The sequence below is a fragment of the Amblyomma mixtum genome, chromosome 1 (genome assembly GCF_055824585.1).
Source record: "Amblyomma mixtum isolate Tamu chromosome 1, ASM5582458v1, whole genome shotgun sequence".
In the NCBI taxonomy this organism is placed as follows: domain Eukaryota; kingdom Metazoa; phylum Arthropoda; class Arachnida; order Ixodida; family Ixodidae; genus Amblyomma; species Amblyomma mixtum.
The window spans coordinates 254,980,771-255,008,513 of record NC_143012.1 but is presented as its reverse complement, the minus strand read 5'-3'; the positions used below and the strand labels follow the sequence as shown (position 1 = coordinate 255,008,513).

The 27,743-nt window shown below is 45.6% G+C and overlaps 1 protein-coding gene across 2 annotated transcripts; it reads left to right on the top strand.

Moving 5' to 3' along the window:
* The first annotated feature begins 1,539 nt into the window (after positions 1–1,539).
* LOC149371493 (vesicular glutamate transporter 2-like) lies at positions 1,540–27,062 on the top strand. 2 transcript variants are annotated; one of them, XM_089585189.1, is made up of 11 exons: positions 1,540–1,659; positions 2,829–2,944; positions 5,307–5,421; positions 7,784–7,871; positions 9,616–9,693; positions 11,110–11,227; positions 14,884–15,034; positions 16,822–16,951; positions 22,070–22,168; positions 23,312–23,442; positions 26,469–27,062. In XM_089585189.1, exons 1-11 carry the CDS (start codon positions 1,540–1,542, stop codon positions 26,694–26,696), a joined length of 1,374 nt encoding a protein of 457 aa, XP_089441315.1. In that variant the 3' UTR covers positions 26,697–27,062. The 2 variants fall into 2 exon arrangements, with proteins under 2 accessions (XP_089441315.1, XP_089441316.1); XM_089585190.1 differs by having other exon boundaries at positions 11,110–11,243; positions 14,903–15,034.
* Positions 27,063–27,743: the final 681 nt, after the last annotated feature.

Below are 27,743 nucleotides of genomic sequence, written 5' to 3'. Positions count from 1 at the left end.
TCTTATCGCGATTATCTTTAAAATCGTGCGGTGCAGTTGAAGTGTGTTTGAGGAGGAGGAGGAGGAACAACTTATTTCAGGAAAAGAACGAAACGTCCTCAAGTGTGGGCTCCTACTTGTCCAAGGGTCCACGTTAGCTATAGTGGTTCATGATACGCTTGATGGCACCTCTTGGTGTCATGAAGTTCGCGTCTGAAGAACTCTGTACTCACTCGGCTGAGAGCTGATAAAAGTGCTTTTCAACGCTGCGCAAAGAGAGTATGTTTGTCGCAGCCATTAATGCAATGCAAGAAATGTTGATGCGCGTCCACCGGGCACCTTGGCACAATAAAGCATGAAACCACACTGATACAAAACGGTCATTACTACGGAACTTGTCCTTTCGCACTACATGCATTTCTCTGCTGCTCTGCACTCAAAATGCAAGGGGTGGAACATCTGGTAGAGGCCCTCGGAATTTTGTTCTCATCGCTGTCCATTTGAACGGGGCAAAATGGTCTCCGTGCATTTTCGCCTTGTCCATAGCCCGGACATATTAACGAGGCACTGAAAATGAATATTAACACACTGAAAATGTTTAATCCCCAGAAAAACTGCCCATAATTCGAATCCTCCTTATTAACGGGGGCCGCATTAACGGTCAACGACTGTACAGCCCGCCGGCTGTATAATGGTACATATAGCTTGTATATTTCTTAGGAATTAGAGATTCGTTAGCCAGAAGAATACCGATAACACCGACGTACGCCAGCATATACTGCTTAATGAGGCAATGAGAAACAGCGTTTTACATTAGCGGTTGACCCCGCCTTCGATTCAAGGGCGCAGAGGGTGCCTACTGAAGTTATTTTAGCACTGTATATATACGTGCTTTATCGTGTCGATGAGACGAGCACCATGCAGCGCGCGTCAACACTCAGCACACCACGCTGGAGGCCCATACACTGCCAGACCTCCAAGTAATAAGCGTGTCACCCAGATATTATTCCGCCCATTGCACCGCACATTCCGGGAATCGCGGCGGGGCGTGACAGGCAGACGCGTGCGGAGACGGCGGTGAAAGAGGCACAGATCTCGGGCGCATATACATCCAACCGCGACCTCCACGCCATAACCGGCGGGCGCGGATGCATGGCCCCTACAGCTAGGTACGTAGGAGACGATGCCATATTACAGCGGCAAACGCCGACCTGGCGAAACGAATGTATGCGAGCAAGTTAAGCTCACACTACAGCAGATCCGTGACAGGAACCGAAAGAGGAATGGCGCTAACAAAGAACCTGCGACCATGATGGCGCGCTTCGGACCAGAAGCTCCAGTCAGAAAGCTGAGCGTCGGATGCGGGGACCACAATGGCCGTGAAGAATGAATTACGGCACGACTGACAACGTGCGCGGAACGGCGGAGTCGGTGATCGCTTCGGAAGCTGCTTGGGGAGACGGCGAGTGTCGTCCCCGGTGCTGTGTGTGCGAAGCGTGTGTGCGTCGGCGGGCTTGACGGACGGGACGCCGCGAGGCCGGCCCGCGAGTCAGCGGCACCATGAACGACAAGTGCAGTTGCGCCGCCGTGCCGAAGCGATATTTGATGGTGACTCTCGTGGTCATCGGCGTCCAAGTCGTCCTTTGGCAGACCATCAGCTACACTGCGTACTGCGTCAAGGTTCGTTGGTTCTTGTTTCTCTATGCTTCAGCTTCAGACGTCCGAACAGTGCTCGAGGGAGATGACTGATGCTGTCCGCTCGCATGAGAGGCGCTGTTAATGTGTACATATTCTTGGTAACAAATGTGTGTGGCTATTTGGTTGTTGCGAGACGAATAATCGCTGAACTAGGCACAAATAACTGTGTACAAAAATGGGATAGGGAACGTAACATGGAGGTAATTTTATTCGGCTGCTTGGATAACAGATCAGGCGAGGAATGCGAGGAGGATACTGTCGACTATAACAGTAAATATCGAATGCTTTCTAAAGCCCGTGATCACTGCGTCGACGCAGTTGCAATTTTCCCACGCCGGTGAGTGCCACCGCGGGGGGTTGTGATCTGTCAGTGATTGTGTTTGTCTTCTGGACCGCATGCGGAAACCCAAGGCTGCAGAAACTCGAAGGAGCGAAGTCAGCACGGAAAACCTAACTTTTCGGGTACTATATTTTTTGGCGCCCTTAATATCTCAATGTTGAATTATGGGTTTGAATGCCCAGTAAAAACAAACAAAAGGCAGTCAAAAACGGAAGGCGAACAACTAAGCATACGAATTCTCTGACACCTGGTGCGCTTTGAAACCATGCTTTACACCGTCTTTTGAAGTACGTAGTGATCTTAGTGATATAGGCAAAGTATAAGTCCAGGATTACTGGACATCTGTTTCAAATATTGGAATAATGTGAGGTTCTGTTATGGGAATATTGAAGGTAATGATCCATTCTTACTATGCGTAGCAAAATCTTTCTTTTCAAGTTTGTACATCGCTCGCATCGAGTAGTTTAGACTGCTATAAAAAAAACCAATGGGGACCGTTTTTGACGATAGCAAATCGGCAATGGCAAAACAAAAGCAAGCCTTCCGAGGGTGGATCTGCGGATATGTTAATTGTTATAGTGAAATCTTACGAATATATGAAACAATTGCACTCATTAACTCTTTCCGCTTTAAAAATGCTTTTGTCCATAATTTATTGGTATGAACTCAAGAATAGTCTCGCAGGTGCTCCTATGAGCACCGCGCTGCTCTAAAGCCCACCAATAGAACTGAGTGAAGGTTTTCACTCTATGGCCTGATACACAGCTGCGCCCTTGATAACCCACGCATCTTGTATACGTGTATTTTGCAGTGGAAAGACTACTTCCCGTACCAACAGAAAGAGCCCTTCGTCTACTCGCACTTAGTGGGTCTCCTGCTTTCGCTGCTGCCTGCTTCGCTGGTCAGCGTCAACTACGGTGCCAACAGGTACGCACGAAGGTGTTACACCGTGATTATTTTAATGTTTACAGCGTATAAATTCGTTCTTCTCGCTTCCGAACTCTCTGACTGAAATTGTAAATGTATTTATAGCAAAACACAAGTCTTGTATTATTAACTCTTGCACTGCAGTAACTAACTCAACGGCAAGAACTGTTTCAGTTGAGATGTCGTAATAAAAATACGAGTGAGCTGTCGTCACGAAGCAATCAGCTCCGCATGTAAGGCGCCAACCATTCGGTGCGGGCTAAAGTGCACTTCTCCATTTCTTGGACACTTCCAGGGTACAGGCCCTTGTTTACAAGACCCGAATAAGCGTCTACTAGGCGAACACTTGCAAGTTTGTGTTCCACAAAATATTTTATTATAACTATTTTACACGGTCTTTGAATCATGCCATCATTTTTCATTTCTTCTCGTTGTGATCACGGTCAGAGAGTTAGTACAGCGCATTTTTGCAATTTCATGGCGGCCAACTCATTTTTTTCCTAAATCTAGCAAGGACAGGAACAGCTTATATTCATCACTAAGAATTGTAATTATTGCGGTTGTGTTTAAAAGCGCACTTGAGAAAGTTCTTTTGCGATGTACTAACCACAATGTTTTCCTATACGTGTGCTTAATATTTTATAGTTTCGCACTTCCGTCTGCATCCCCGTGAAAAGTTTAACAAGAAATCTTGAAGATAAGTCTTACCGCCTGATATCTACGTATGTTTTGCCGACGTACACCTTGTTTTTTCGTAACTTTTTCGCCATCAGGTGCCAACTCAGAATTTTGAATTCTTTCTGTTGTATTGTTTTATTTTTGCAAGTTTTCTTACTGATTTACTTCTTTATATTCTCTCACCTCCTCTCCTTTCTTATGAATCTTCCCTGAGGCAAATAAATGAAATAAAATGAAATGAAAGCCCTTTGTTTTCCGTCACATTACTGTGCCAAGCTAATGCCACATAGCAGGTGGTCTGCTAGGGCAGCAGACGGATTTCGATGGAAGGTAGAAGTGTACGGTAGTCGAGGGCGGAGGAATCATGAAAAGTAATGGGATTAGAAAAAATAATTATAGATCTGTGGGAGAGAAGTGCACGTAACACAGATGATGTTGATGGCGATATGTTTTGAGCAGTCTAGAAATTGAAGTACTTCCGCGGTTCACATCGGTCATTTGGCTCTCGTGCGCTCAGGGCAAAAACATGTCTAGGGTCTTCATATGACCCTTAGTAAGGCATCCCCCTTTTCTTTGTAATGGTTCCTCTTCGTGATGTTTCCAGTTGATGTGTGCACTGTGAGCTGAATCTTGCGTTAGCCCTAGGTTTATTTAATCGTTTAGAGCTCCCCTCATATTGCCGTTCATTCTCCTCAAGAAAGAAAATTGAATCGTATTTTCCGAGCAATGTGCAGTCCGAGCCACTGAAAACAGTCAGTTTTTGCTCCTAAAGAATTTAGCACTCATGTAATCCATCTACTACTAGAGAATAACCAGATATTAGACCGTAACACATGCCATTTTGAAATGGCTGCCCTAGTGAAACGAAATAAGAAACAACATTAATGGGTTTCAATGAAAAGCAGAGAATTTAGCCGACGCTTAGAAATCGCTGACGTATTCCTCTGCGTGGAGATGGGAATTGGGAAGAAAAAGATGGAAGGAGAGAGGCGCAGGAAACGATAAAGTAAAATATGTAAAAAAATGCGAAAACCGAATTCGGGCGATAGAATGCTCGATCATCAAATCTCGAGCTCAGACTACATGGCCTGCTTGAGCAAGTCTTGAAACGCGGTTTGCAAGGAGGGCACTTTCGTTTCTATTAAAAAAAAAATAAATTGCGAGGACACTTTGGCAACTAAAGTGTTGAGAGGCGGAAGCCGAGAACACAATTCCGTGACGACTTCCGGAGGAAGTGACGTCACACCATTCCCGTGGATATATTGATACCCAAATTATACATCTTTGGGGGATCTTAAGTGTTAATTGCGCTTAACTACACATTTTTATATCCAATTTTATATCCAATTTTGACATTTTTGACTGTAATTAATTAAATAATTACTCTGCAGTCATCAAACGTGGCTTCTAGGTTCATTTTTTCCTCCTCTATCTGAAGCAAGCATTGGTTTTCTCGTATCTTTTTTATTTCCAGAGTTAACACGAGTTAAACGCTGCCAACGGTGTGACACCCTCTGCTAACGGACGTCTGTATGAGCCATTAAAGGCTCTCGCCTTAAAACAAGCTTAGAAGTCCTCACTTGTCGATTCCTGAAAAGAATGACGCTTGCATGTGGCAGTCGAGGGCACGAAAGAAACGTACTCGAACTAATACAGATCGCCATTGTTCCTCCTTCGAACGCAGGGTGTTCGGAGCGTCGCTGCTCACTCTTTCGCTGCTCCTGGAAGTGGCTCCGCTGGCCATTCACCTCGGCATCCACGGCCTGGCCGGAGCGCAGTTCCTCAACGGAGCAGCAGAGGTCGGTCTCTCACCGCGCCTCGTGACGCGAGGCCGCCTGCAGTGTCCGCTTTTGCAAGCGTTTTTTTTTTCCCCTCACTTTTTGTCACCACCACGGCTGCTTGGCGCTGTTTTCCCCTTCCTAAGAGAAAAGAAATTCGCGTACGTTGAGAGATACAGTCGCACCTGGTTATAATGAAACGTTTTCAAACGAAATAACAGATATAACGAAGGAACGATGATTACTCTTGGAAGCTCTGTCAACGCGGGATATAACGAGGCTACGGCTATAACGAAGTAATCGAAGTAATCGCCGGAACCCTTCAGCATCGCTACAACCAGGTTCAACTACATTCGCATACGCTGCCTTGCCGAAAACATATACGAGGTCTGTTAGAAAAGTATCCGACTTTATTTTTTTTTTGCGAACACCTGATGGATGTGAAACAAGCGCGCTTACAGCAGCCGACCTTGAACCCTCGTGCGCATGCACGAATTTTTTTCCCGCCTGCAGATAGCGTCAGTCGCTGGGAAGCAGCGTTTGAGTGAGGCAGTGCGCAGTGCTCTCGTCGGTTTTTTGTTGCAAGGAAAATGGCGGAGCGAGAGGAGCAGCGCTACTACCTCAAATTTTGCCAGAAACTTGGCGATAGCCAAGTGGAAACCATTCGAAATGTTCAGACGGCTTTCGGTGATGATGCTATGAGCAGCACACAGATTAAGCAGTGGTGCAACTGGTTTAAAGACAGCCGCACATCCGTGGAGAGGGAGCCACGCTCCGGTCGGCCACCAACATGCCGAAATGACCAGGTCATTGCCGAAGTGAACGCTGTGGTGATGCGGGACTGTTGTGTGACTATCCGAGAAATTGCGGGAGAGGTGTACATCAGCAATTTTTCTGCACATGCCATTATCACCGAAGATTTGGCCATGGAGAGAGATGCGGCGAAATTCGTGCCGAAGCTGCTGACGGTGGAGAAAAAGCAGCTTCGTGTTGAAGTCTCACAGGAGATGCTGGATTGCACAAACAGTTACCCTGACTTCACCGACGCCGTAATAACTAGTGACGAGTCTTGGGTGTACGGGTACGACCCGGAAACCAAATCCCAGTCGTCACAGAGGACGCGTTCCACGTCACCAAGACCAAAGAAGGCCCGCCAAGTGCGCAGCAATGTCAAAGTGATGCTGACTGCTTTTTTGACTCCCTCTGTGTGGCACACCACGAGTACTCACCCCACAGGGCCAAAGAATGACTAAATAGTACTACAGGGATGTCCTCCATCGCCTACGTGGTGCTGTGCGGCGCAAGAGACCGGAATTGAGGTCAACAAGAAATTGGCGCATCCCTCGCGGCATTGCTCCTGCACATTCCTCGCATTTGATTCAGACTTTTCTGGCGAAAAACCAGACTCCTGTAGTTCAACAGGCTCCTTACTCTCCTGATATGTCCCCCTACGACTTCTGGCTGTTTCCTAAAATGAAGAGGCCATTGAAAGGAGCGCCATTTCAGAAAAGAAAGGACATTGTGGCTGCAACGACGGCAGAGCTAAATTCCATTCCGAAAAGGGCCTTTTCGGAATACTTCCAACAATGGCAGCACCGATGGGAGATGTATATGGAGCCCCAAGGAGACTACTTTGAAGGTTATTAGGTTTCCAACGCTCCAGTTATGCCAGTTTTTTTTCTTCGGCCAAAGGTCGGATACTTTTCTAACAGACCTCGTAGATACCAGCGCAAACCAGCAAGACACACGACGAAGAATGAGGACACACAAGCGCTGAGTTCTTCGTCGTGTATCTTGCTGGTTTGCGCTGGTATTTATACGTAATGGCTCACCAACTAGCCCGCACTCTTACCCTACTTGCCGAAAAGACATGGCACCTGGCAACCTTTTCATTTTCCCGAGATATTCGGATTGCGTTATCCGTTCAACAGATATTGCTGTGAAGCATCGAAAAAGCACTTTATGTAATGTCTGCCTCGAAGTGCCAACAGCTCTGTGCATCGACCATATTGCACTGTAGGAGTGCAGGTGTGAAAACCGCATCAAAAAACGGGTGGCCAAATAATCGCATTCAATGAACTATGGCTACGTTGTTTGCTATTTTACCTGAGAGGAATGTTTGGAGGGAAAAAGATAAGATAAAGTTAAGATCAGGGGGCTGCCTCTAGCTATTCTCCGTTTACTGCCTTCTACTGGAAGAAGCGGAAAACGATAAGAATGCATGAAGGAAAGCCAAGGAAAAATGGGCGCACGCTGGAGAAGAGGTGCAACATAATTTCTGGTATAGTCTTCAGTGCACATTTAGGGCTAAGCCCACGGATCCGATGCGTCGGCACACTTTGCCGTACCTTGTCCATTTCTCTCTCTTTCTTTTATTTCCCAGGGATTTGTTCTCACGTCCCTGCACGGGGTCTTGGCCGACTGGACTCCCGTGGACGAGCGGACGACCATTTTCGCCATCCTTACATCTAGTACGTTTCGATATGATGGCCCCTTGGCCGTAAAAACCTTTCCCACGTGGAAAATTCCGGCATTTCAATGTCTTAAGTAGTAAAATCGTTAACAGTACGCTATGTAGGTGTACCTTCAGTCAATACAGAAGGTAAGAAAAAAGCTAAACGTTTGCGTTGTAGGGCTAGAACGTGTTTTAGGTAAATCAGCTCTTGAGGTGCTCATCATAGGCAAGGTTAACGAATTTTTTTGTTCTATAGAAGAATACGTTTCATACGTATAAATCAGTATCCTCCAAAACCAAAGAGGAAAAGGGGGAAGGGGAGGGGGGGGGGGCGCTCGTCAATTAACACTGACCAGAAATGATAAGCGCGTGGCTCATCTCAGCGAAGCTGGAGGCCACGTCAGGACTCTGTCGTTTTGCTTAGACGACGCCATTTGAGCGCACGAAGATGCCAATGAGATGTATACAATCACGATGTGTAATCACTTCAGATAAACGTGTCTCTTGTACAATACAAGCGTAATGGTGCTCCAAAATCACTCCAAAATAAAGGTTAGTTGTCTCTAAATTTTTTGTGTCCTCATCAGAGTACGGGTCGACCCCAACTCGGGTATCTGTCTGAACCCTAATGTGTGTTTCAAGGTGCAGCTCGTTTCAGTCGACGTACAAGGTGGCTGACCTATATTCGAATAAATTCGGTACTTGGAAAACGATTACTTGTTATGCTGACGCATTCAGCTGAAAAAGGTGCTTTTGATCTGGAATAGAAGATTCAAATTAACGCGTACCCTGTGGTACTTGAAACCTTCGCTGACCGCTTCCGGGGCCCCTCTCCATTCAGCATGCAATCTCAAGGGCCTACTTCTCGGCAAGGTAAACCTGTTTGTGCATTTAGACCGTTCCGCACGTGGCGTAAGCGACTCCAACGCGTTCGAAGAACATGACCCAAGTACCCTTCCCGTCCTGCGTTTAAATCGGTCCTTAGTCTCGCCCCTAGAAGTGCGGTTAGAAGTACCGAACCCTAGAAGGGCGCCGGAGGGCTCGCGTGAGAGTTGTTCGACTAAGCAAGGAAAACAAATTTAACAAAACAAAACATCATTAAGTACCTTCCATGAAACCAGCTGTTCTGAAGTTAATGCTTTCCGATCGCTTTACTATACTTTTCTGATGCGTTGTTCGCATGCCGTGTTCGGCCGTTTACTCTTAACTGCAGTTCGTACCTTCATGTACAACATTCGCGGATAAAAATTTTGAACAGTGGAAAATTGTAAGATACTGTCGCGGAGATATTGATGGTAATGGTCCATTCTTCTGATACGTAGCCAAATCTTTCTTTTAAATTGTTTCCATCGATCGCATAAAACAGTTAAGACTGCCATAGAAAACCGATGGAAAACGCTTCTGACGATAGCGAAAGCGTTAATAGAAAAAAAAAACTACAAGACTGCCGTAGGGTGACCTGTGGATGTATTGATCTTTATCGCGAAATCTTACATCATATGAAAAAATTGCGTTCATAAACGGTTTCCCACTCAAAAGTGCTTTTGTCCAGAACTGTTGGGTATCACAGAGGGAAGCCGGAATGACGTCGATGCACATCGTCACATAATATTTTGATTAGATTGTCTATGATGAACAGGAATTAAGGCACGAGATAACGTCCAGGTAGAAAAGATGTTACATAGTGCCGTCTGAAATGTGTAGCATTTTCTTTACCATGTATGTATGCGTTTTGCTTCTCTTCTTTTTTTTTTTGCAAGCCACCCTGCTTGGAGGCCGTTGCATGTTTGAAGCTGTTGGGTTCGAATTCGTCACATCACCTGTGATGTTCGCAAACGGTAAGAGAAAACTGCGCTTAATCGGGTCTTCGCGAACTTGGAGATGGCTCTTAGCTGTTGCGATAACATTTGATTCATTGGCTGGGCAATTAATTCATTATCTTATTTGCCATTTTCGCTGCGAATTGAAGAGGAATATCGATAATGTATAACTCTGGAAGGGTTTTCGTAAACGTGGATTGCTAGGTGATTGAACAACGATGACTTGTACATTAAGCAATCACACCATGTAGGTTTCAGCCCATCATGGCAGGGCTATGCTGCGTAGTGCATGAAAAAAAAAATATGCAGCGCTAAAACACGTGATGAAATTCAGTGGGCAGTGCACAGCCAATATGCCTAAAGCTGTTAGCTGCAGTATGTGTAGTTTTCGGCGAGTCGGAAAATACAGAGCGATCCAACTTTATCAATCAATCAACTTTATTCAGCATTTTTTGTCCTGAACAACAGAAAAGAAATGCTAGGGGAGGAGCAAAATGCTACAAACGCAGTAGCTTGACGGGGATCCCACCCCTAATTGCCAAGGCCAGCAGACTGTCACGTTATTACACACACACACACACACACACACACACACACACACACACACACACACACACACACACACACACACACACACACACACACACACACACACACACACACACACACACACACACACACACACACACACACACACACGCACACGCACACGCACACGCACACACACACACACACACACACATATATATATATATATATATATATACATACATGCAGGACTTAGAACCAGCGAGAAAAAAAAAGTATGCAAAGGAATGTACAGTAAGACAGGTGCTATATCTGAAATATTTTTGATGTGAGAAATGAACATGTATCTGTGTTAACTCGTCGCAGACTATTTATACATATTAAGATTACAATTCAACGCACAGAAAATGAAAGAAACATATCTAGCAGGAAAACAAAAAAATCGCGTCAGCAGCTCCAAAAGGCCAAATACAATCGGGTAGCGAGCGCTTGAGTTCAGCGCTGCGTTTACATGCTCGGGATTCGAGAGGTGCTCAAAGCTACGTAGTAGCTCGAGCAATCGCAGAATTTTTTCTGAAAGCATCCATAGAGACAAAGCCCTCCCAACAAGCTTAACACAGCGTCGTCAAATACATTTAATGCCGCGTTTTCATTATTTTACCACTGTGCAGAGTGTAATTAAGCAAGGGTATGGAACTTACCCAGCTCCTATAACTGGTATTAAGTGAACAAAAATGCACTCTAAAGAAGCCCGTTATAATTAAAACTAATGAGTATTCCACCGAGGTGACTGCTGCACGAAGGTTATGTCGGAAGCCTCTGAAAGTAGGTTTTGCTGCCTTTAACTTCTGCTCCTGTTTATATTGGAAAGAACTGGCTCTGGTGTCTTCTTTATAATTGCTATAGCTGCGTTAGGCCTTGCCTGGTTCGTGCTCTGGTACCTGCTGTTTTTCAACGACCCCTGCCGCAACAAGTCAGTGACAGAAGAGGAGAGGCTCCGCATCACCGAGGGAAACACCCGGACGCTTTCATGTTCCAAGGTATATCAGAGTATACCGCCATTAGGATGCAAGTTGCTCTGTCAATGGCTGCGAGATGAACGTATACTAATCCCTGAGAGAGCCTTTTTTCGCCCATTTATTTTATGAGGACGTATAAAAATATGATGAATGGAAGTCGTTTTACAAACCAAGCATCTTATTCATGCTTCTGGCTGTACAAATAATCCTGATTATGTACTCTTTAATAAGAGGAAAAAAGTTACAAAACATATCGGCTTCGTCAGTAATTATAGCATCTTTGGCATAAACAAAGGAAACAACGACATATTATTCGCCTAAAAGTGCTCAGAGTAGGGCAAAAATACAAGCCTTCAACATAATACCCCACTTTTGCAATGTAACCTGGACTTGCACAGCGCTCGCAAAAAAAAAACAAACAAACAAGTCGCAGAGTTTTCTTCTGGGCATGCAGCTTGGCCAGTTTTGCGAGTCTCTAAATCTCAGAAAGGTAAAAGGACGATTATCCCACCGCTCGAAGGCATAGAAATTCAAGGAGCTATGCGAAGACCCTAGTTCGAAGTCCAGCACCGAACATAGCGGCACGCACGCACGCACACACACACACACACCGCCGACTCCACGTCAGATTTGCGAGCAATGACGGCTATCGAAAAATCTTCTAAATAAGCCATCATAGCCTAATTTCTCCAATAATTTTTATCACCATACCACGCTCTGTCCGATATTTTTTTGTTTGGTGGTGGCACCCTTACTTTCTTTATTTTTTCAAGGCGCACAAATGTCACAATTGGTCCTTTTAACTCGTCCCACCTTCCCGTAAAACGGGGATTTTCGATATCGGCTCGTTTTAAAAAGAAATAAGTTAGTTAAAATTGAGCAAGATATCCGCTGCGAAGGCCAAATTATTGAGATTGTTGAAGAAATCAAGATACTTGGCATAACATTTAGTTCTCATCTTATGTGGGACTCTCACATAGATAACCTCTGCAAAAAGCTTTCAACAGTTACAGGGGCATTATCACGTTGCCGTTCTTTTCTACCAACAAAAATAAAACTACAAATCTACAATGCCTTGTTTGCCTCCTACACTAACTATTGCAATTTAGTTTGGTTGACTACATCACAAAGAAATGTCCAGAGGATATACGTACTCCAGAAAAAAAATATTCGTAACATCGCCAATATAGACTTCCTGTCGTCAACAGCTGAATATTTTCAGTCCTACAATATAATTAGCATCAAACGTGCTTACGAGTTTCGAGTCATGCGATCATTTTATTTAGCAATGGATTCTTTCAGGCATTTCCTTAAGTCATTAGCCTCTTTAGAACTCAATAAAAACACTCATACACGGAACACTGATCCATGGTTCATACCTCGTTTCCGCACAAATTATAAAGTGCAAACACTTCAGCATAATCTTCCAGTCATTCTAAATAAATACAAACACATAACTAGGCCTACACTAAAACAGTTACTTGACCAATTCTTGTCCACATAGCTGTACCTTTATTTACAAATTATACCAGATGTGCACAAGTGTACTCATTTTAGCTATAATTGTATAATGTAGGTTTCGAGATTGTGTGTATTATGTGCCTTTTCCTAGATATATTACCGGTTAACTATTTGATGGATAGTTTGTTTATGCTATCATTTGCTTAGCCTTAATGTCTTTTATTTTTTGTATGCCACATAATTGTATTTCTAAAACAATATGTGTAAATTTCCTTTGAAGTTATAATCGATACTTCGTTATTACTGTTTTCTGTAAAACTGGTGTCAAGCTCTAAAATGTAATTCTTGTTAATGTATGTTCTTGTTAATGTATATTTTTCTACTCAGCTATTATCCATGTTTGTAGTCATATATTTTGTGTTAAACATATTTTATTCTTCTTTCAATATTCTGCATCATAAGGTCATCACCTACTGCCTCGTTGGTGGTTTTATAGGCCTTTGTCAAGCTGTCAGGAACAGCTTTTTGCCTATGAATCCGCCAGAATCTTTCTGGAAAATAAAATGAATTGAATTGAATTGAAATTTACGCACACATCTACGTCCGATACCTGAAATACAATTTCAATTTGAAAATTTAAAAAAAATCATGTTGGTCTTTAATGTTGACGACATCGAAATCGGTAATACAACATTTTTTTCCCCAAAACCCAAAATATAAGGTTTAATGGGTAAGAATAGTTAATTAGACTGCTTTTAACGGACATAGTGTCCGCCTTGCCATTCAATCCAGTCGCACAGACAAACTGAATTATCTTTTATGTCTTTTAAAACGACAATCTGTATAGAATAGAAAACAAAGAATCCACCACATAGGCCCGTGATGCAGATAATGGTCCCAGCACTGTCCTTACTTTCAAAATGCAGCGAATAATCATAGCCTCCGGTAAAAATGGAAGATACATTCAAATGGGACAGCGTAATAAGTAGCGCACGGCATGCCGTGAATGAGGGGAGGAGCAAATCAGGGGCTAATGCAAAAATAAATAAGCGCTCGCTCTTTCATACTGGTAGGTTTTGTGAGAAGAAATCTCAGACAGTCGAAACGGGAAAGAAGAGTGCTCGGGGGCATCCGACACGTGTCGAAAATCCGAACGATCTGAAGAGCAGTATTGCAAGGAGCTTGCTTTTCCGAGAAATGAAAGCCGAGCACGTGTACGTTCATGTGCGCATAGAAACGAAAGTAACTCTGAGCTAGCACTTCGAAATCAAATACAGGGACACGCATATTGGCTGGAGCGAAATGAAGCCAGGCGCGCGCATGTTCTGCGTAGCAGAGTGACGTTTTGAACTTGTTCCCATTTGATTCGACAGTCTTATGGAGGGGGAATGCGCGTGTTCGAGGAGAATGGAATGATTTTTCTTTTCGCGTAAATTTAGAAAATGGGAAACATGATAAGGAAAGATGATCCTTTACTGAAGTGTGCGCTCGTGGCCTGCACGCAGGCTTGTCGGAGATCGATAATGCGTTGCAATCTCCTCAGACACTGTACTTCCCTGCGTTTATTCCGGATTGGCTGGCGATCAGGATGGGAATCAGTCCTACAGGACGGAATTCGGTGCCACTAAGAGCGTCACAACGGCATCACCTTGGGACACTTGCATCAAATAAGGAGTCAAACAAAGATTAATTTCATAATTGATGGAACCCAGAAAATGATTGCTTGCGGCCGTCCTTTTTCGCTCTTACGTAACGGATCTCATATATTTCATAGAAGCTTTTAAAATCCCACTGTAAGATGGCGCAACAAAGGCGCTTATAACTATGATTCAGCCTCTATGAATATATTATTGCACTGTTATCCTCAAAATTAAGGTGACACCTTCCCTGACACTCCAGTATGAAATTAGCTCGAGTGAGCACACTAATGAGGGAGTCTACGCCTTTTGTCAAAAGTTTGAAGCCCGAGGGGTTTTATTCTAAGTCACTATGTGTTCTGAAAGCTCACTATGTGTTGAGACTTTCGCGTATGCTACAAGATCCCACCTAAATGGCTGGAAAGCAAACCTCTTGGACCTTTACTTTTGACAAAGGCTCTACGTGCTTATGTTGAGCGTCAGTACACTGGTACACAGCAAAGTACTTCGAATAAGGCGTTGTTTCGATTAATACGACTTCACTGGAACGAATTTTTCCCCAGTGTTCACGAATCCACGCAGGCGCACAGTGTACCCTGGCGCAAGATTCTGTGGAGCACCCCGGTCCACCTGGTCTGCCTGTGCGTAGCAGCCGGCATGGCGGAGCAGCGGCTGGGCAAATACAACTACCTCATGTACCTAGGAGGCGGATCCGTGAGTGTCCTTTTCACTGCACGCTAACTATATTAACGTGATAGTGTTAGGGAGTTCGTGTCGCTGAGAATACGGCGTCGTCATCAGCGTCGTCGACCGTGAGCGAAAAATTCACGAAAAATCCCCAGAGAAGCAGCCTAGGAGGCAGTTGGGCCACCTTGGCCACGTAACCTTGTGACGTCATCCCAATCTGCCCAACGGACTGTGAGCGAGCTGCACACCGTGACAGGTGGTTGTTAAATTAATAACTAGTCGCGAGAAGTTGCTCAGGGAAAGTAACCCGGGTCGCACAAGCCCCACCGGTAGAGGCACCTGCCATCACAGGGTCATCACTTAACCGCTACACCACTGCGCCAGGAGTGATGTGAGGACTCCCAGGTATCTATGAATGTAAAGTAGAGAATGACCAATTCCGCATATATGGGAATTAACCCATCACGCTAACGCGTCATACTCTTAAGGCGGAGCTTACGTGTCCCCTCCATTTTTTTTTTTTGCATTTGAATTTTGCAAAAACAAATTCGCTTTAAAAGGCAGGCGTCACTGTAATAACGAGAACTTCGCTACTGTAAAACTGCACGCAACACCCCCGTAAAATAATGACGCTTGTATGCGTGCACACAAGTCTCCGTAAACGTCGTTATACATTCCGGTGTTAGCAAGCTGCCTGTTTAGTTGAAACGAGTGTTCGCAAAGATAAAATCAAGGAAGTTTTATACAGCCAGCCTGCGTATGCAGAACAACGGGCGACAGGTGGGCTGGTTAAAACCGCGACTGGGAGGGAACAGCACTGGCGGTAAAAAAAAAAAAGATAGGCACGTGTTGCCCGCACTGTTCTGTACGTATCGACGTTCTTGCCGATGCGCAGCTCTCTCAGGCAAGACGATAACTATACACACAGTAAAGCTGGTCAGCGCTAACAACGCTGTCACTCACACTCGCGGGGTGCAAGCGAAACGCGATGCGTTAGCGCAAACACGCTGCAGGCGAGAGAAGTTGTAGGGCTGGTGTGACCGAGCGCTGTCAGTTTGTCCTCTCGATGTTATAAGGCACGAGCTGAGACCCGCCCGCTCGTTGACGCCCTTGGTTTGGTTTGGTTTATGGGGTTTAACGTCCCAAAGCGACTAAGGCTATGAGAGACGCCGTAGTGGAGGGCTCCGGAAATTTCGACCACCTGGGGTTCTTTAACGTGCACTGACATCGCACAGTACACGGGCCTCTAGAATTTCTCCTCCAAAGAAATTCCAGCCGCCGCGGCCGGGATCGAACCCGCGTCCTTTGGGTCAGTAGCCGAGCACCATAGCCACTGAGCCACCGCGGCGGCGTTGACGCCCTTCTATACAAACACAGTAGAGGAGACGAAGCCTATCGATTTGCTTTACGCAAGAACACGACGGCCGCGGTTCGGCTGAAACTTTGTCATGCTACGTTCATGTTCGCGCGAGCTGAGAACGAAAGCGTGCCTCGCTGAGATGACGACGGGCCGTCTGTATGTGTGCCCCAAGGCCATTCAAGCAAACACCCCAGTCGCATGGAATCAGTGTCGGCGAGTATCGCGTTCAGAAATCGACGCCTGGCCAAATATGCCCCCGCAGGCAAGAAACTGAGCACCCATGCTCGGCTTGTGCAAGCGCGCCTCTCTTCGACGCGTCGAGTGCGTGGCGATCAGCGCCCCAAGTCTGTCCGTCAGCGTCAAAGTGATCGAGGCCTCCTTTCACATGTGTGCGTGCGGGTGGGCGTGTGTTGGTGTTGAGTTTGCTGTATTCGCATTGAATGCCCTGCTGCAGAGCTTTCCCGACCTGTCATCGGTGCTAGCGTTGGCTGCCGTTGTGATGACCTGTGGCGTCGCCAGCGACCTCCTGCGCGAAAAGGGCCTGGTTTCCACAACTGGCGCCCGGAGACTCACCTGCACTGGAGGTAATATAGCAGCATCTCTGAGAAATAGGCACATATTGGGCAAGGAGGGGGCGGGGGGGGGGGGGGGGGTGTTGACCTTTGCGTAACTTTTTTTTTTACTTTTCTCGTGGCAAAAAAAAAACAAAAAATTGCAACTAACATATTGTTCTCCTGGGGAAAAAACGAATCAAATGAGAGAGAGGGGGTTTCTTCATTGCTTCGTCTTAAACTCTCCTTGGATATGTTAAATAGCGTCAGTTTCTTAGTATCGTGAAAAGAGAAATCCGGCGCGAGGCAGCCTCTCATGATGTCCGGAATATATTGCCCCACATCGCCACGTTAACGACAACGGATATAAACCGAGAGTCAGCTTCCTCACAAGTTGTGTAGGCAGTTGTAGCAATAAATGCAGAACGTTGCTACTTCTGGACGCTACTTCGCTCTCTGTTGTGGAGCAAGCTACGTAAGAAAATTTCAGGATGCGAACAAATGACGATGATATTCACCTTCTGAGGAGAGCACATAAACGCGCTCAATCACTACACTGTGCTTTCATGAACAGGGGAGCCAAATAAATACACCTCTACACGCATCGTGGGACGCACAATCGCTCGCAGAAGTTGCTGAACGCTCTCTGGCGACTTTTTCATACCCGCGCCTTCCACCGTTTCGCGGTCCGGCGTATGTCGGTCAAAAGACATACAGCTCACACAGCTCCCTTGGCCGCACCCCCGCCCCCCTGGCTCCACCCCCCTGGGGCCGGCCATGTCAGAATGCGCCAGCGGAGGATCACAGACCATTCAGTGTAAAAAAAATTGACGAGAGGAATGGGAAAAGCGCGTAAACGCTAAATCAAATTTCTGACTACAGGTAACTCAGGTTCTAACAAACACATAAAAAAATTGTCACTGGAGAATATTCGTGACGAGGCGCCCTTTAACATCAGAGGAACACCGCTACTTTATTGAGCGCCCCTTTCAGAGTACCTTTAAATGCGGGCGTTATCTTTTACAACCATGCTCTAAAAGTGTGAATGCAGCCTGTGGCTTGAGCGCCAAATTTCCAGGAACTTTTGAGTCCGTACGGGAGACCACACCTGGATAACAATATCCAGGTGCAAGCGCAGTGAATACAGAGTCATCTTGTAACGAGGACAGGTTATCCGTACTATCCAGGCGAGATTTAAGAAATATGAACATAAAATGAAGATAGCGTCGATATAATTCTAGGGCTTCGATAAGCAATCGGTGCAACTATATTTTCGCAGCAGTTGCATACAGCATTGGGCGTGCTTTTTTTTGGTTTCAGTCATTTATTTCATCGTTATATGCCGTTCATCAGAAAAGCTTTTGATATCACAGTTGGCGACTCTGATTGCTTTATAGATATCTCAGTTCCGATTTCAGAAGCTGCAGTGATCAATGACAGTGGGTTGAAAACGACGAGTGAGCAAAATGAACGTCGCGAGATAGGGTCCCTGGGCGCCAAGCGAGAGCTAAAAGCCTGCAAGACAAGGAAGCAGAAGTTTGAAGTGACAGGTGAAGCACACAAAGATAAGAAGAAATAGTCTGCACTCCAAACACGAATACGATCATACGGGAGTAAAATGGTGGTGAGCTGTCCTCTATCGTACTCGCTTTTATAAAAAATAATTGCGCTAGAGGACATCTTGCTCCCTGCTTACTCCTATCTGTTCAGATTTTACCAGTGAGGGAATAAATATGACAACTATTGTGGAAGCGACAGAAGAAGAATCCTCCTTCTTGCGATCGGGGCTTTCACCAACGTTGTAAAGCACTGTCAGACTTGAGACAATCGATTTATTGATTCAGATGTTTACAGAGCAGGGTAAAACCGTATGCTCGGCTAAGAGTCATCTCGAGACGGCGAAAAAGGGATGATAGGTCAAGAGCTCGCAGAAATTGATGGTCTCAGATGGAGGTCTTTGTTCAGCTGCTTCGTGGAAAGGACGACTGTGGCGCCGGATAGAAGGTTCTGTTGATCGAAAGTTGGCGCTCATCTGTGTTGTGGGCGGAGTTTGGGGACGCCTTCACTGTTCCGGTCATTTATCACGGCACAGCCCGACAGGAAATGTGCTGTGAGCGCCGAGATTTTGGCGAAAACATTGCGGTGAAACCAGGGCTTCCTAAAAACAGATCGTTTCGACTTAAACAAATGCGTTGTGATTAGAGATTCGCGTCCAATCTGTACAGATGGGGTCATGTTTAGCGTGAACACCCCATTAGCATTCAAGAGCTAATTACAGCTCATGTTTGAACACAGCTACTACGGCGAAAACAATGCGCTGAAACCAGGACTTTCTAAAAACGGACCATTTCGCCTTAAACAAGTGCGTTGTGACTACAGATTCGCGTCCAGCCTGTAAAGCTGGGGTCACGTTTAGCGTGAACACCCCATTAGCATTCAAGAGCTAATTACAGCTCACGTTTGAACACAGCGACCATACAAGAAGCACTGTTAACGGATTTCTACTTCCAGAACCATATATAATGTTCACCAAGGCCAACCCCCAAAGCGTGCTATTATAACCTGAAAGCCAGTTGATCTAACCATCACCGCTCTATGTCCGCAAACGAAACTCTTCACCTACCTGAAACTCTTTAACTGCGAAGTTTCTGAGAAAGCTGTATAGCTTTCCTTTGTAGCCGCATGGCTGCGCCTGGATGGACGCCAATGAGTAATTACTCCCTTATTACAAATCTACTCCACCTTGGGGGATTCCCCTAAACATTTGACCAACACTGTTTCCACTTCGAGTTATTGATCAATTCGCTCTCGCCCTACCATAAGCTTGCCGTCCCGGTTAGCTCAATTGGTAGAGCGACTGCTCCGGTGAAGTGGTGGTCCCGGGTTCGAACCCCGGACCAGGACGAATTTTTCTTCAACTGCGAAGTTTCTGAGAAAGCTGTATAGCTTTCCTTTGTAGCCGTACGGCTGCGCCTGGGTGGACGTCAATGAGTAATTACTCCCTTATTATTGTTAATGAGGGCGTATTGGCTGAGTTTCAACCCGGCTCAACTGTGGTAGACGAGCGAAAGCAAGGCTGGTGGTATTTATAGCGAAGAATGATACATCATTTCTACGTCATCGCATGACGTCACATCAAGTGACATGAGTCTGAGCTCTAAAGGTCTAGGTCAAAGGTCAAGTGGCCACTGGTCATCGGTCACGTGGTTGCTGGTCATTAGCTATGACCGTGCCCTACAGGCATATCATGGCTATGCGCAGGAAGACACAATCATACATTATTAGTCTTGGGGGTGTGTGCTTGGTATGACCTTGGTCGGGCTTCAAGGTCAAGCGTGAAAAGCCAGGCGAAACTGAGTTGTACCTAGGGTAGCAGATTTCGCTCTAAAAAACACAGCGTTTCACTGTAACGAATCAGATGTAAGGAGGCAGGCTGAATGCGTAGCGCAGTATATTGATTTCTTACCGATTGATTGATTTAAACCTTTAGTTAACTCCTTTTCTACGTGTGTGTGTGTGTGTGAGAGAGAGAGAGAGAGAGAGACGGAAAACAAGAGAGGCGGGTAGGTCAACCAGGGAACGTCTGGTTGGCAACCCTACACGTGGGAATGAGGGATAGAAGGAGTGAAATGAAAAAAAGAAGACCATGGGGGAGGGTTACCGCGCTTTGGAGGATCCGGGTGGAGGTTGCCCTAACTGCAGTCTTTACACGAAAGTGGCCGCAATTCGAAGGTGTATTTCCCCGCCCCGGGTGTACAGTCTGCAAGAACCGAAATCTTGAGGCCGACATACACCACCTGCTGTGGGTTTGCCTGGCGTTGAAACCGACAAGAATTCGGCACTTGGCGGCAGCGGGTCTTTCGCCCGACAAAAATGCTTCATACACCGCTTGGACACAAGGACCTCATCATCGTTCACTGCTCGATTTCGTAAGATCAGTGAACCTTTTCTCATTTATTTAGGCATCCTCATCTATCATTACATATCGTTTTATGCCCTGAGGCAATCACCATCGCTTAAAAAAAACAAGAAAAATGAAAACTCAATGCAGTTCACAGTATGGGCATTATTCATGTTTTTCTTTGGTCCCTAACAGGGTGCCCGCAGTAAGTCTCCAGTCCGATGCTGAAGCATGTGCCTCTTAAATATTTGAGGAGCACCTTGATGGGTTTCGTAACAGACGAAGGTTGGGGCCAAGTTCTCATATTTTTAGCCTCCATTAACGGACGTGAATCCAAGCGGCGAAGAGCCTAATTCACTGTCAAATCGAAAGCAGTCACAAAGTAGCTGCGAAATTGTCTCTTTGCACCTACAATGCTTACATGTTGGAGAGTCTCCCATCGCAATGAATATTCTGTGAAATTTGCTTCACTCGTGCGAACCCGTCGGCCAGAACTTTCTATTTTAATCCTGGAATCATTAGGACCAAAAATCGATGGTGGCAGAACAACGTACCCTCAGAGGAGAAGGGATTTCTACTTGTTACGCGAGAAGCGAATTGGTGTCGTTAACCTACTTGAAATCGATAATGAGGGAACAGCGGTGTCCCCACAGGGAAGGTGGCCCAACCCCTCGTTTGAGAAACAAGTTTGCTTGTTTCTCAAGCAAGCCTTCAGTCAGAGGAGAGAAGTGAGGAAGCATGAAGGTACCACACAAGCTGCCTCAGCGAGAGGGACCACCAAGGAGGCCTTAACTTAGTGCCCCTTAATAAGGAACGTTCTAGAATTCACGTGAGGCCGCCTTACGGTCGGTAAGGCGACCTGAGTAAGGTAAGGAGGGTTTTAGAATTCGGCCCTAAGTTTCGGAGTTGAGACTCGCGGCCCGAGGACCTAAGAGCCAATGAGTCTGAAAGATCACAGCATCAAACATTGCTTTTCTTGCTTTAGAGCGATCGCTAGCTCAATAACAAACAAGTGTAACGTGTCAAACGTCAAAAAAGCATAACCGCTTCTAGTCAACAGGCCCCTTGCCATCAGCGAGCTTATCACAACAGAAATAAAATGCGAAACAATGCGCGGCTCCCGAAAGACACTTAATGCACACATCGAGCATATGTTTCGACATTAGACAAAGCACGAAGGGTCGAATCTTACTTAGACTGCCAGCCTGCTAGGTTATAGCCTGCATATGCCTCCCTGATTACTCTTTCAGGTCTCCTAATCCATGCTTGCGCCACCATGCTGCAAGGCCTGGAGGGAAGCCGGTGGATAGAGCACATAGCCATGGCGGCATTGGGAATGTTTGTCGTGGGTAAGGCCATTTTTTAAATCTTATAGCGTTCACTTTGCTAACCGCAACAGAATAATTTTGATAATTTCTTAATTTATGACGCCGCGATGTGTGGATGTTGTCTCCAGGTAGAAAGCGCTATGATTCGAGCGTTGTGGACTATCACTCACTGCGAATGAACTTCCCTTAGCGCTGTATCTGGACATGGCAGAGAGCCTCCTTAATGTATACTGGGGCAGGCTGGCTATATGCATGGCTCGCTAGATGTGCTGATATGAACCCTCACTAACTCACTCGTCTACTCGCTCACTCCCTGCACTCAATCACTCACTTAGTTTCTCGCTCACTTAATACATTCAGTTAATAACTCACTCGCTCGCCCATTCACTAACTTTACTCACTCACTACGCACAGTCACTAAAACCCCATGCTCGCTCAATCACTCACTCGATCGCTCACTCACTGAGATACACCCACTCAGAACACTCACTCACTCATTACTCTCGATCAATCACTCATTCGCTCGCTCGCTCGCTACTCACTCACTCACTCACTCACTCACTCACTCACTCACTCACTCACTCACTCACTCACTCACTCACTCACTCACTCACTCACTCACTCACTCACTCACTCACTCACTCACTCACTCACTCACTCACTCACTCACTCACTCACTCACTCACTCACTCACTCACTCACTCACTCACTCACTCACTCACTCACTCACTCACTCACTCACTCACTCACTCACTCACTCACTCACTCACTCACTCACTCACTCACTCACTCACTCACTCACTCACTCACTCACTCACTCACTCACTCACTCACTCACTCACTCACTCACTCACTCACTCACTCACTCACTCACTCACTCACTACACACTTAAGCCACTCCTTATTGGCTCACTAAGTAGACTCGCTCGCTCTCTCTAACTACACTGACTCAAAACATCCACTCACTAAAAGCCTCCCCCCCCCCCACATACACACAGCATAGTGAGTCCGGTGCCATGCCGACCCTTTGAATGAACTGGGCGCAGCGATTACCTTCTTGTGTGGCACTACGCACCGAGCTGCTGCGACACCGCTACCATTGTACTAGACATCGGCCGCCTGCAGTGCATAAAGATCTGAGTGAGTACAGTGGATATCCCGCAGGTATTGAAACCAGTCAAGTGGACATGGCTCCTCAGTACGCGCCCATACTAAAGGCACTCTCGGCCACTGCGTTCGGAGTCGTGCTGGGAGCGATCAACGTCTTCATCATCGCAGATGCATCTTCCCCCACGGTGAGGGTGCTCTACGCAGCGCCGAATCGAATGGCGTTACTGCTTTCGGTTTCGGCTTCCTTAAAGAACTCCGTGATTTAAATTTTCGATCCATGTGCCTCAATGACGAGAGTCAGGCAAACAAAACAAGTACTTCTTTTCAATTTGAACTCTGAAAAAAAAAAACTAAACGTCATTTTTTTTTATTTTGTTTCCATTTGTGACCTTGGCGCCAGCCATTGCTGTTGTCTTGGGACGCTTGGGCGGCACTGAGCCTGAGCAGGTAATTTGTGAGATGTAAGACGGCAGTACGAGTTTCCGAATTTTAAATTAACCAGCACGCAGTATATTAAACACGGCACCTAAATGTCCTGCCGTGGTATCCTGTGTGCTTAAAGATATGCTGAAAGGTATGCTCAAAGACGTGACAAAACATGCAAGGGCAAAACTGTCAGGGTTGCGCTCACATGCAGCTCATGTCACGAGGCGTTGCTGTTAGCTCGAATGTAAACTTTCATTTTAAGCGCAGTTTCGGACTCCGAGTGGCTGCCGAATTCGGCACCACGAGGCATTCGGCTTGGCTCTACAGTATGAGCAGTTATCACAAACTTTGTGTACCATTCTTTTTTAGACATGGTGCGCATTCAAAGCATGAACTACTAACTATAAGAGAACTCATCAATATAGGACGTGTGGTGGAAATCTGTTCGTTTGTCCTTCCAGTATTCTGAAATTCTTAAAGTATTTTGCCTCAGTGCTGCGATATAAATCGATCGATCGATCGATCAATCAATCAATCAATCAATCAATCAATCAATCAATCAATCAATCAATCAATCAATCAATCAATCAATCAATCAATCAATCAATCAATCAATCAATCAATCAATCAATCAATCAATCAATTTATTAGCAGCAAAAAAGGTGTCACTGGGAGCGCGATCGGAGAGCCAACGTGGATGTTGACAGGAACCACGGCGCATCAAGTTAAGGAAACTTCCGAAACAAAAGCGATGTTTATTATATCGACTTTATAATGCTGTCACGGATGTTTCAAGGGCTTTAATCATTCCGTTTATTGAATGCTACTCCTGCCAACCTACATGCTTATTTTTACGGAAAAGTAAGGAATTCTTTGTTTGCATGGTCACTTTTTTTTTACTGCGCTAGAGCCGTATACCTTCGTGCCTCGTTAGTACAGACTCTTTGGTTCCCAATTGAAAATGCCGATACAGCGAGCCGTTCGTAATAATGAATCGTGAAGGCAATCAAGAAAAAAATTGAGACAAAAACAATTTATGGTTATGTCTGCGTACATAATACAAATTGTTCAAAATCTTCGGACCTTCAAGCGGAACATTCTGGTGGCTGTTCTCTTTAAAATAATTTGGTATACGAGACTCGTGATGGTCTCTCATATTGTGATGACGAGTGTCCAACTAATACTGTTCACAGTCCACAAACTACTGGCACATAAGTGTACTGAGTCGGCTGAAAACTGCCTAATGTGAATTTGAGCGTAGTACCAGCCTCAGATGGAGTTTTTTCAACGCCATTCATGCAATACGGCAGATGATGAGGTCGCAGAGACCGCGCACCTTGGGCTTTGGCACTGCAAAAGATGAAACCAGAAAAAAAGTACCTTCGCTTAGTTATTTGCACTTTCACGCTTACCTCTCGCTGGTGTATTCCGGTCAGAGTCATGGTACATTCCGAGAAATTCTGGACACGCACATTTTTCAACGGAGAATAGTTTAAGAACTTATTATTTTTCATATACCGTAAAGTTCCACTATAACAGTCAATATATCCGCAGATCTTCCTTCGGAAAGCTTGCATTTATTTTGCGAGTCACGTTTTTGCTATCGTCAGAAACGTTTCCCATTGATTTTCTATGGCAGTCGTAACAAAGCGAGCTATAGACAAACTTCAAAAGAAAAAAAACTTTCCTATGCTTCCGAAGAATAGACCGTTACCTTCAATATTTTCATAACAGTACCTTACATTATTCCAATCTTCAGAACTGATGTCCAAGAATCCTGGACTTGAGAAAAGATCTAGTTGGGGCGATCGGGATTTTGTTTTCATCGCTATGCATATTAATGCTACAAAATGCATGGGCATTTGCATTTTGCGTGGGCTCGGAGCATTTTCCCTTGTCCATTGTTCAGACAGTGATGTTCCATATTAACGAGGCGTAAATGCATTGAAAAACTTCGGGCCCCGGAAAAATTGTCCCTAATTAGAGTCGTTCATATTAATGTGCGCTAAGCACTACTCCTCTGTATATCTTTCGCGGCACCTCTACGTATTTTATTCGCTCAAATATTCAGCGGTTATTAATATTTTTATTTAAAACATACTGCAGTCATTGAAGGCCGAGCAGAAGGGCTATAAACGGTAAAATACATGAACGCAATCCATCGCTACCATGAGCAAGCAATTAACATAAGAAAAACAAAACAAACAGAAGTGCATTGGAACAAGAACATAGCAAAACAGAAGAAGAAATCATCAAACGGGCAATTCAAGACAATGTTTTCGTGCACGTTTTTCGAATGTATGTCATCAACAGCAGCAAAGATTTTTTTTATTGGGAGCGCATTGCAAAGGCTGATAGTGCGCGGGAAAGACGAGTTCCTAAAACTGTTAGTACGTGCAAAGTATAGCTCCAGGTTGTAAATATGTGTGTCTCGAATTAGACGAACCCCACTTTGATGAATGAACAGTTCCGAATCGACACTTGGTTTGGGATTGTACACCAGAAACAGGAACCGTAGTCTGGCAAGAATTCTGCTTTCTAATGTCGAAATGTTGTTTGCGGTCATGAGAGATGAGGGCGAATCTGGTCTGTGATATATCGTGCCTAAACAGAAGGGATTTTCTCTGGACTATTTCTAGTCTATTCACGTCTACTCCCGTGTATAAGCACCACGTGAAATCGCTGTTTAGGACGCGAAGGACTTCGTCATTGAAGCAGATGCCCATAACGACAGGTGCTGGCACCACAGTGTTATATTCAGCCTTCCACGGACGCTGTCTTGCAGGCTCACCGGCTGGCGCACGTCTTCATACCAGTGGTGCAAATAGTGGCCGCCCTGCTGTACATGCTCTATGGCAGTGCGCAGTTGCAGCCGTGGGATTCGCTGCCAGAACGGCCCCAAGAAGAAAACGATGAGTGTGACGCCGATGAGTGCGACGCCCAAAGGAAAGACTGCGGGGACTGTGCGCCCATACCGCAGTGCTCCCGGAGGGACGTCGAAGAGACTGTGTGAATGATTAAGCTTAAAGAAGTGTCGTCGACTATCTTCGTGCTTGTGACATACGCCTGCATGGTCTCGTTCTGCGTCTTATCTCCTGTGTTTCTGGCCACATTTTGCAATATTCTCGAAATACCGGTGCTGGAATGTCGCCAGAAAGAATAGTCGCCTTGAACAAGACGACGATGTATTCCCTCGAAAAAGTTCACAGAGGAACAATATTCTGCCCTGATGCTATGCATGAAAGATTTGAGGGCAAGCAAGGAGCATATTTCTGGAATGAACACTAAGCCAGCTGAGTGTTATCTGTACTCTTACTCCATATGCATGAAAACAAGATAACCAACGAAACGAAACTGGCACATGCAACAAAACAGATGCTTAGTGAGGTAATATTGAAGCAAAGGGCAATAAGTTTCGTTTTATTAGATTATGATTACCTTCACTAGCTGCCAAGATAAAGCAGAAATTCGGAGGTGGCACTCAAAAACTCGTTTGACGTCCTTTATTCTGACCATGTCCTGAGACATGGTGTTCATTCTACTGCAAGCTTGGAGCCAACACCGCGGTCCAGTGGCTGTATGGCCTTTGGCTGCTGATCTCGAGTAAGAGGATGAGATTCCGGCTGGGCGGCCGTATTCCGGTATAGGTTATTAAAAAGAATCCTTGTATCTAGTCGTCAAGAGTAAACATAAGCATGAAATGCATTGCAGGAAAGGTGCGGCGCATTCTAGGGCTGCCTATACATGTAGGTGGTGTCAGCCGCACTCGAGCCTCAAGAAGGCTCCATCACCAGCGACTTTTCTATTGTTAGCTTTTCTTGGCGAGCGACCGCGCGCCTGCCAACCTTCGCCTCTTCTGACGTGTGGCGACCCGCGTGACCAGCGCTGGAGGCATGCCGAAGAAGAGGAGGCGGAGCCAGCATGTTTCTACCATTTCTGCTCTCGTTTGGCGTGAGCGCCACGGGATTCTGGTTAAGCACTATTTGCGGCTACCTTCACGATTACATTATTGCAACTGGTCGCTTACGCTGTTAACTCTATATAAAATTCCACCGCATGT